General features: G+C 35.1%; 1 protein-coding gene across 5 annotated transcripts in view; it reads right to left on the reverse strand.

Annotated features, from left to right (window-relative positions):
- Positions 1–10,953, reverse strand: part of LOC149579872 (DExH-box ATP-dependent RNA helicase DExH1-like) — a 187,841-nt gene extending 176,888 nt beyond the window's left edge. For 2 of the 5 annotated variants that reach the window (XR_016352854.1, XR_016352853.1), the window contains exon 1: positions 10,369–10,740. Coding sequence is in view for 3 of the 5 variants with exons in the window: in XM_089787507.1 (XP_089643633.1) it covers positions 10,369–10,449 (81 nt within the window). In the remaining 2 variants the exon portion in view is untranslated. Of the gene's footprint in view, positions 1–10,368; positions 10,742–10,834 lie in introns of those variants that run through there. The other 3 variants (XM_089787507.1, XM_089787501.1, XM_089787514.1) reach the window with 3 other exon arrangements.
- Between the last annotated feature and the right edge of the window lie 465 nt (positions 10,954–11,418).

The following is an 11,418-nucleotide window of genomic DNA, read 5'->3' on the forward strand; positions in this document are numbered from 1 at the left end:
TTAAAGAAGCGTTGCAAGAGCTTAAGGTTATACACCAGATTATTCAAAATGACCTTAAATGGTTTGCCAAACAGTTCATGGGAAAAGACTCCGTTGCCCAATCGGATGAGATAATCAAAGAAGTTCAAAATAAATTTCAGGAGTGGCAAGACAAGAAGGCACCAGCTAAGCAAGACTTTTCTAACGTGGCGCATACTGAGGCTATGTTAATCATCAATCTAAAGCACTTGGAAATGCATGAAAAAAAGATTGTTGAACTGAAGAAGATGAAAGAAATCTGGAAGCAAAGGTTCACCTATATTGGTTTGCCACATCAATCCGTTATCTTAGCCTTTTCGACTGCCTATGAAATGTGGAAAATGGCGAAAGGCGTGGCCAGTGGAGACAGTGCCACCTGATCAAGACAAGCGGTTACACTTAATCGCTTAGTTATATTTTACTTTGCCGTTTGTTTTTCTGGCATTTTCAGTTAGCAGTTACTTTACCCAAAGACAATTAACTCCTGGCGAGGTAATTTTGGCAGTAGTCCAACCCCATGCCTATATATATGTAATAATTAGTATGGTAGAGGGGTTAGAATTCTCCAGCAAATCGATAGACAAAACTATTTTTGTTTGTGGTTTTATTCCAAGTTAGAAGTAGCATTTCAAAATTTCTGCAGATACAATGAAACTCTACAGTTTGATTTATGGTTAAAAGCTTTGTAAGTGGATACTATTATCTGCCTATTTAAATCAGTATTTTTGAAGATACTATTTAAGCTTTTAGCTGTGTCTGTTATTTGTTTTGAAATTGTCAATTCAGAACTTGGGATGCTGTGAGAAGTTAGTTTTATCGAATTTGCCTACTCGATGGTTTAATTTTCAACTATGTGGATCATCTTGATAATTAAAATCGAGTGGTTCTTTTGCATTAAAGTTTGTTTTGTATTGATGAGATAAAATAAGTTGATTCAACACTTTCAGCAGATCGTTCTCCTGAAAAGGTCATTCTGTTGAGTTTATTAGATCAAAAAAATTCTCATTATAATAAAGGTAGTTGCACCTGTTTTCAATGAAGAAACTTTAAGCAGAGAATTCCTAAGTCTCTTTTATAGGAATTCATTTGTTAGTTTACATTCTTTTCTCTATTTTTACATATGAACATTTATGAGGAAAACTGTTTACTAACAATATCACATCTGATATCATGAGTATTGATCTTCCAAAATATCAATGATATTCACCAGATACTCATTGAGTAATGGTCTTCCAGAATGTCAAGATGCAAGATATTCGCCAAGAACTGTGAGTAATGGCCTCCCAGAACATCAAGTCACCTGATATTCACCAAGTACTCTGTGTAATGGCCCTCTAGAACATCAATTTGCATAACATTCACCATGTACTCTGAAAATGTTTATAAGGTATATGCACACACATTCTCAAAATGCTTACCATATAAACATCTACCATGCAAAGTATAATCTATCATGCTCTGCATAGATATAGTAAGATACTCATCATAATAGAAAAGAAAGTTATTGTAAGATCGTCACCTTTCTATAACTTCTACAAATACAAGTGACATCATTTGGAAGTTGTCACTTCCTCGTGATGTACACAGCGGGTAGACCCATTAAAATCACACAGTCACACACAAGGACTTTCAAAACTCCCTCTGAAAATCAATCATCTGAGCTCCTCAACCAAAGTTGCCTATAATGAAGTGTCATACTCTCTCTGAATTTGATATGATCGAGATCTTCAAAGATCAACTGAAAAATATCTTCTATCTGCTCCTTTAAACGGATGTATCAAACTACCTCTAAACATCAATCTTCTAAGCTCCTTTACCTTAGCAGAAGTGACCGACTCCCTCTAAATCAATTTTCCCTTTTCCTGCAATAACATTCTCGAAGGAAAAGATCAAGGCAAATAGCTCTTATAATAAGAATGTTAACATTAGTTATGATGTTTAGTAATTTAACTCATGCCTACAACATAATTATATTTCTCGTTAATATTATCACAATTCACATTATAATTCCTATATTTATACTTTATATTCAGTAATCTACAATTGTGAGAAAATGATTTCACATTTATAAAATGAGAATTCATAATGCTCTAATTGTATATATAACATATTGATCTTTATATATTTCCAATATACTATAGATCAAATAAATATCTAATTTAAATGGATATTTAAATATATACATATATTCAATATGTATATTTTAATCTATGCTTTCAATATATTCAAATAAAAATAACATTACTTAATTTAGTTATATAATTTATTTATAAAGTCATACCTTTTCTTCACTTATCAGCCCACTAACATGATTCCCTCATTTAATTACCTTTATTGTATAAAAATACTTTTTTTTTGCTTATCCATACTTATTTCCCTTATGTTCCATGCATAAGGTTTTATTTTTATTTTTAATTCCCTTTTGTCCCTCACGTTACAACTCCTTTTTTGATTCCTCTGTACACGTGGCATAGGTGGCACTTTGTTTTATTACATTCAATTTATATGCTTCCTTTCAACCGTTCCTGCTACATTTATATCAGGACTAGCATGGATGGTTCTTGCCATGTGGTGTATAGCTACCCCACGCACCCACTTATGGTCTGTCCTTTCTTGTTTTTTGTTTTAAAACCTATTTTTCTTCCCCCGATTTGCTTGCAGGCCGGGTTAGAACTGCCAACCAATGTGAACTGTCAGGTTGAATGGATATGTTATCACCTAAATAGGTATGGTGCCTTCTATCCACATGTCAAATCAAATGTCTTTGTTTCCTCGTAGACCGATGCTGGTTTAAATTGGCCTTTTCTTTTTAATTACTCCCGTCTTTTTCTTTTTTGTTCTTTCCCATTTTCTTTCCTTAGGCGGAGTTGAAAATTGGTGCCTTGGCATTTAATATCTGATTCTTAAGGAAATCAGAGGCCTTCTTTTAATGAAGTTGCAACTCCCTATCATTTATTGATTGCAGATTCATCGTTACTTGATAATTGCAGCTCCCTTTCACATTTGCAGTTGCTTTGATACCATGTTAATTTCTTGGGTTCACTGCAAATGTAATTGCACTGCCATGTCTGGTATGTGTTTTTCAAGTGCATCGATCTCTTTAAATTTGTACGAGGATAAACCAAAAAGAGGCATGCCCCTACATGGGACATGTCTATTCATTAATATAATAAATATAATGGCAAACTTATATATATATATATGAATCATTGTAATTATATTAATTTCTCTTTGATCTCACAAGTTTATCATACTAAAGCTACCAAAACATCAACAATGTTTAAACCCTAAAAAAATAATGTCTTGAAATTAGATAAAATTGGAGTTGGTTGCAAATAATATGGGCTTTCAAAGCAGTCACTCGGGTTTAAACAATAAGATGCATAAAGCGTTGAAATTTGATGAAATACTGATGGCTGGTCTAGAGACTGAACTGAATCCTATCGTGAATTTGATGAAATTAAACTAAAGGACATTCCAAAGAAGGAGAATGCATCATTTAAAAAATAGAAGATGCACTCCTGCCAAAACCTCAGTCTTTGTAGCTAAACTGAAGGTTAATCTCAAAAGGCCAATTTAACTTTCAAAATAGGAAAAAGTTGCACTGCAGCTCTCCTCCTTCTATGTTGATTCCCAATCCAAACTGTTTCCAGCCCCGTACACAGTCTTGGTCAGCTTAAACTAATTAAGTGCCATGACTTCAGACAAGTGGTAAGGATGCATTTTAAGGATATAGGTAAATGTGGGTCATAATTAAATCTACAAACTAAACACAACTAATATGACTCATAAATGTTTTGTACTGATTCAATAATGTCCTTATCAGTTTATCTAGTAGCGTGCAATACATGGTAGTTAAGATTCAATAACAACTAAACAACTAAACCAAGGCTTACATATTAACTGACAACTATTGGTCCCACACAATATAGTTTCAACATCTGAGGTATAGCTGACAATTTTCCAATAATTCCTCCCTACATTAGCAAGCATTGTACTAGGCAGTATTTACAAAACATAGACATTATTCTGTGTATTGATTATATTATTAATTTGTATTGTAAGTGAATCCAACTACTCCTTCGGACTACAAATAATAAATTAAAACTATATATTTTTTAAGTAAAAATTTCCAGCATTGTTGCCCATCCAAAGCCAACTAACATGTAAAGTAAAAAGGGAGTTTCAATCAACAAGCATTTAAAATGATACAATATAAAAGAGCAAAACTAGAAGTGTCAATTGATTCAGGAACTTAAAAAAGAAATAGAAACTTAAAGAAAGACATCTGGCCCTAGAGATGGAAGAACAATAAAGAAGAGTTGGCTTAAAAGTAAGTATTTGTAGATTTTATCAAAGCTAATTTGATCATACCCAAAGATGATGATGAACTGCCAAAATCTATCTGGACTCATATTAAACCACTAAAGCATTTTAAAAGATCTCCATTTAGAAAGAGAATGTGGAGTACAAGGACAAAAAATCTCACAATGTAAGACAAAAGATGTCATTAGGAAGAGGATTAACAACTAGAAAACATGGTAAAACAACAAAGAAGAGTTGGCCAAGAACTAAGTACAGTGAGTTGATCATACCCAAAGATGGTGATCAACTATCAGAAAATCTATCTAGACTCCTACTAAGCCACTAAAGCATTTTAAAAAATCTCCATGCAGAAAGAGAATGTGGAGGACAAAGAAAAAAAATTACAATATAAGACAAAAGATGTAATTCGAAAGACAGTTAACAAATAACAACTAGAAAACAAAGGTCAAATTACAAGAAGATCATGCCACTAAGCACAAGCAAAGTTAAATAAAGGAGGTAGAAATAGACCTGCTAATGAGACAACCTTCCAAACTAGTGGAATGACAAGTATGAAGAATAGGGCTATAAAAGGAGGCCAATAGTAAAGATCCATCAATACAATTTCTATGTCAAAGAAAAAGTGAAAGACTAGGCTTGAGTGTAGGAAGAAATGAACAAAAGCTTCAACTGACATTTAAGAGTAGTATGCATATGAAAAGCAAAGAGTGGTAGAAGTTGTCAAGCACTCATCTGATTTAGATAAAGAAAGTATAGAACTTGAAACCAAGTGTTGTTTGAAAGTTGTAGAGGAATCCACCAAGTTGATCAAGCCCAATTATTTTCAGGGAAGGTGTTATTAGGTGGATTCTAATAACTTACTCATGGAAGAAGAAAGAGAAAAACTCAAGTTGTCAAGGCCTTCCTATTAAAAAAGATCAAACCAAAGGACCCAACATGGAAACAAGCCCAAGCAAAGAGAGCTTGAAAGCAACCCATGTGATGTATAGACACTAAGAGAAACAAGAAGGATTGACGATTTAGAAATGTCAAATACTATAGCATTGCAAGAATAAAGGAATATACTAGACAAATCCTCTTAAGTAGGATACTACCATTGGAGTCACATCAAGCCTCACAGCTAGATATGGATGCCTACTCAAAATTATAAGAAACAAAAGCTGACAAAGTTTATAAACAGTGGGTCTGAAGATCCAATGCTCCATTGAAAAGATGCATAAGCATTTGGGTTGCTAAATGCCAAAAATAGATTAATATATCAATTTCAATGGTTTCCAGCCACACTCAAAAACTAGCAGTCTGTTTATTAACATGCAATCAATCAACAAGAGAACTTGGGATAAACTGCACAAGATGTGTGAGAAGAAATTCTAGTTTATTTGTGATGAAAATGAAATTTAAAAAACTTGACGAGGAGTAGATGAAACATGTTCGAGCATATATTGTAAGCTTGAAGGATGGCAACATAAAATGACAAAAAGGAAGTCCTCAATGCTCAAAAATAGTGATGGTGGTGAAATAAAGCATGTTGATATAATAATATCATGAAACATTGAAAGTGAAAACAAAACATTCGAATGTTATAGGTTTATTGGACAATAATGAAAAGGGAACAGGATATATACAAACACGAGGCACACTCAGAATGATGGAGCAAATGGAGGAGGTAACCAGCCACAAACGAAAAAAACCTACGGTGAACCAACTGTGAGAGAACCATACCAAGGAACACTGTAAAAAATAAAATTGCAGTAGTTAAAAGTACAAGGCATTATAACCGATATAATTTGAAGAACAAGGGTGTGCAAGTGTGCTTCACTCAGGCAGAGCACTAGCCACACCAATGACATCTCCACGACAAACAAACAATATAAGTGCAATTCTCATGATTTTCAAAATCAAACAAATAAAAATAGATGTCAAAATAACAGTTGTGGAAATCAAAGCTGCTTACCAGTGAGGAAACTCGAGATCAATCCCTAGGAAACGCAAAAACTTAAAATTATACGAAATATTGCATTCAACGTCATAAGCATAGAATTAGATGCAAGTAGATATGGGCTTTCAAAACAGAGGTTGAGTTTAAACCCTAAGAAACATAATGTCTTGAAGATGAAATTGGAGTCAGTTGCAAACAAAATGGGCTTTTAAAACAGTCGCTCAGGTTTAAACAATAAGAAACATAAAGCCTTGAAATTCGATGAACCACTGATGGCTGCTCTATAGATTGATGTGAACCCTATCGTGAATTTGATAAAATTCAACCAAATGCCATTTCAAATAAGGAGAACGCATCATTTAAAATTAGAAGATGCACTCCAACCACAAAATCAGTCGTCACAGCTAAGCTGAAGGCTAATCTTGTAAATTATTAAACAAGCAAATTAAATCAATCAACGAAGAAGACAACATATAATGACACAACTATTTCTCGTGGTTCGGCAAAACTTTGCCTACAGCCACACTCAAAGCAAGGAACAATTATATTAATGAAATATCTGATATCCTACAATACATGACTGCACAAGGCATTTACAGAAAGCTCATCAAATACGAAGAGACAAGAGGGAGAACGAACAGTCATGACTGTTGGACTTCATATCCCAAAAATCTTCCCCGTGAAGTTCAACTAGCACAACCATGCATCATGGCATCCCCTGCTTCCTATTCCGCACCTCAGAAAAGAACAAGGCCTAGAGAAGACCTCAATGTTGCCAAACCTTGTTCCAACACACTGTGGATGAGTCTTCTCCAAGTTACATCAGAATTATAAATATCTTCTCTGTAATGCAGCCTACAGCTCACATAATTTGCATCATTCTTATGCACCATTCCAATTCCATTCCTTGTTGAGCAGCGAGTGAAAAATATGAAGGTTGTTGGGACTCGTCCATCAACAGAATTAGCAAACATATTGATTAAGGAAATTGAATTCCCCAAATCATAAACATAGGTGTCGATTAATTGCCTCCTCCTGTAACTTCCTCTTGAGCTACCCAAGTCCATGGGTGTTAAACCATTTTGTATATTTTCTTTACTGAAGCAAAGATCAATGCCAGTTATGTCTTCTCCTTCATTAGCTGTCCATTTGTCTTCTTGCTCAACAAACTTTTTGTATGCTCCTTTACATTCTTGCACAGAGAAAACTGCAGTTAATACATTCCATTTTGCTTCTACTGCTGCAATCTGCAACAATAAATCATCAAAGTCCTTATTCTCTAACATGCCAAAGGCATCTGGATCATGCGCGACCTTGAGCTCCTAGCTCTCTCTAGCCTCCTTGAGTTCTATAATCCCCGCGCTCCTTAGATCTCCAGTTGCTAGGCACCCGGAATCCTCTTGTGGTTTATTTTTACAAAGCAGAAACTTCTCTGTGAGCAAGTCATATATTTGTGCAAGAAAGGGGTCCTCTATCAAGTAAACCTCAACTTCCTCATATTCATCCTCGATTGCTTCAGCATCCTCCTCTTCACTCCAGTCCAAATTTTCAAAAAATTGTTCAATAATAAAATGAGCATCATCATCTTCTTCTTCCATCTCTGCTCAAGCCAAGCTAGCTCTGATACCAATTGTAAATTATTAAACGAGCAAATTAAATCAATCAACAAAGAAGAGAAAATATAATGACACAACTATTTATCGTGGTTCGGCAAAACTTTGCCTACGTCCACACTCAAAGCAGGGAACAATTATATTAATGAAATATCTAATATCCTACAATACTCATGCACAAGTCATTTCTAAAAAGCTCATCAAATACGAAGAGACAAGAGGGAGAAGGAACAGTCATCACTGTTGGACTCCATATCCCAACAAATCTAAAATGGCCAATTTAACTTTCAAAATAGACAAAAGTTGCACTTTGGCTGTCCTCCTTCTACATCTATTCCCAATCCAAACTGTTTCCAGACCACTAAATAGTCTTGTCGGCTTAAACTAGTTAAGCACCGTAACTTTGGACAAGTAGCAAGGATGCATTTTGTAATGTCCCCATTTTGGCTGACATTGTTTTGCATGCCGGATCAGTCTACCATGGACTCTCGTAGACTAGTGGTTGTGATGAGAGAGTCATTCTGGCGTTTATTTGAGGATTGGATGGTTTATTATGCTCTTGGAGATATTATTTTATCATTACTTTTTATACGCGGCCTACATGTTATAATTTTAAGTTGAGATTGCACTTTTTATTTTATAAAGTTATTTAATTATAAAAGTGCATTATAATGGGATTTTATAATGGATGCTTCTAAAAGTTCTTAGTAACTTCTTAGAAAAGTCAATAAATAGAGGGCTTGGCCTCTCATTTGGACAGACGAGGAATTGATGATTCTACTACCATTCTCTTTGAGCATTTGTGGTACCATCCAGGTCTGCAAATATTCAGCATAATCCTTGAGAACGATACCTCTCAAGAGATTGCATAACTGAGGAAGTGAAAGACCTTCTAAAGGGTTGCACTTTGGAAGTGGTATTCAGCCATTTCAAGTTGAGCTTAATTTGTATACTCAGACTACCTGAGGGTTTGATTTTTTTTTTGAAAAAAAAAAAGTAGATACGAAAAAGCAGAATCGAAAAAACAGTCCGAAAAAGCAGCTTGAAAAAGCAGATACGAAAAAAACAAATCCGAAAAAGCAGTTCGAAAAAGCATCATTGAGTTTCACACTTGGACTGAGGTTTGATATTTTTGGAATTCTTTTTGGTGAGGGATTGCATCATTGTTCCATTGGAGGGCTTCACAAGAAGATTCATTGCAAATCTGATATCAACTGGTGATTTCCGGAAGTCTGGCTGGGATTACATTTTATCATCATTGGGTCATCAATATTGGTCCAAATCTCATGCAATCATTTTTAAAGCATTCCAATAGCCTGGGCGTTTCAGTCTGTACCATTTTCGGCTGCCAGTGTTGAAGGCAAAAATTAATACATTTTCAGTACAGTTCCATACTGTACGGCCTGCTTCAGAACAGTGTACGACCTGCAGCAAAGGACAGTTTGGGGAAGTGCAACTTTGTTTTTCTTCATCAGCATATGACTGTCTGCAGTTACATCAGTACCAGGTTCTTCTATTATCATTGCAATAGCTAAATATCAATAGGCAGTAGGAGTAATGAGGGTTTGCATTGTTTGTTGAATTCAGTCTCAGTTTTGTACCCAGCTATATAATCACTGTACACCTTGTTCAATGAGCTTGATAGATCTTTGTAATCAGTCCCAGCATTGAATAATTTTGTAAGTAGTTTCTTGGTACCAAATAGTTTTCCAAATCTGAAGATGCAATTGTTCTAAGAAGGGCTACATATTGGCACTGTTTTTGCTTCATCAAGTTAATTTATTGCTCAACAGTTCCTAGAATCAGTTATTTACTTCCAGCAGTATAGTTGCCAAATGTTTGATGAAATTCCATAGTACATATCCAGTCTTAATCTTCAGCAGCACAATTCAGATTTCATGCCAAGTGTTTGTAAAAATGTCTTGGCTGTAGATGCATTATATTTCCTTACTATTTTATGCATTAAATGTCAGCATCATATTGAGGAGCTTACATGGTAATCGTAGAAGTTTTTGTTTTTTTTTTTTAAAACTATCTTAGCAACCATTTCTATAAACAACTTCAAACGGAAACGCTATATCAGCAAGTCACAAGGTTGCACATGAACTGTTTGACAAAATAACAAGTAGCAAATAAGGGCAGTTTGTGATCAGTTTTGAGCTGGGTCACTACACATTTCAAGGACAATGGGTAAATGTGAGTCATAATTAAATCTTTATAGTTCCGTACACAGCGTCGCAATGACCCACAACCTCATTCGGAAATTTAAAGTTCGAAGGAAGAGGATGCTTAAACTAATTTAGTGTCATGACATCAGACATGCAGCTAGGATGCAGTTTAAGGATAATTGGTAAATGTGCGCCATTATTACATCTCAGACTTACCGTACACGGCGTCGCACAACCTCGCCCAAGATTCACAAATATTAAGTTCTAAGAAAGTGCAATTCAGATTTCACTTATAAGTTCATACCCGTTCTTCGCGCTGCTGTTTTCGGAATCTTCTACGCTGTAGCCATAATGGCACATTCTCGTAATAAGGTTTTGGCGCCATTTCTTTGCAAATGTGCCCTCTTTGAAGCCGTCTGTTTTTGAGGGCCTGTGATTGGAAAATTAATTCAGGCTTGAAATGTTGTTTTCCACGATCTCAAGACAAAACTGAATACGTCGAGTTCCCCCGTAAAGCTCTGAAAGAATTTGAATGTGTAACCTTCCGGAAATAAATCGCCGCCATTGTCTATGCAGTACCAGCACCCCTGAATTTATATATTCACTGATTTCAATATTTAGAATACTAAATTCTACGATGGAGGTCTTCCACCAAGCTATTTCAACAACTAGTGCCTATACTAATTTTGAATAATTCTTTTCAACTTTTATAGTTGTTAAATTTAATTTACATACATGTTGGTGTACTCATTATGTTCAAACTTCGTTACCTTGTAGATTTGTTGATGTAATATTTGGAAGGGCAATAATTGTTGTAACTGGCCTCAATCTTCCAATCTTGCCTCGTAATCATCAAATTAGCACCCCTAAGTACTAAAGCATTCATTGTGTGACACTCCTCCTTTTCCATTAATCTTGTGATAATAAATATGTGACATCACTTCTTGCAGCAAGTTGGCCTCCCCTTGCCACTTAATTTCTCAATTAGATGTAGTTGCCACATTAGCTAACGAATCAGCCAGTGTGTTAGCTTCTCCAAAGGTATGAGAAACATATAATTTTTTCATGGCATTAAGGATTTCCTTAACTTTAGTCATAATATGACCAATATTTTGTGAGGTACTAGTTTATCCATTTAGGCATCTCACTATATTATTTGAGTAACACTTAGTCCAAATTTTCATAGCTCTCATCTCCTTAGGTAATTGCATAGCTTTAAGGGTAGCCATAGATTTTGCATAATAGTTGGTTTGATTTTCCAGGGGAGTGCCACAATGAAAATGCATTGATCGAAATGGTTCCTTACCACTCCCCCACATCCAGTTAGCCTAGGATTACCCTCATCTGTCGTATT

This window comes from Cupressus sempervirens, chromosome 1 (assembly GCF_028749045.1).
Source record: "Cupressus sempervirens isolate cs-2001-9-10 chromosome 1, ASM2874904v1, whole genome shotgun sequence".
Classification (NCBI taxonomy): Eukaryota; Viridiplantae; Streptophyta; class Pinopsida; order Cupressales; family Cupressaceae; genus Cupressus; species Cupressus sempervirens.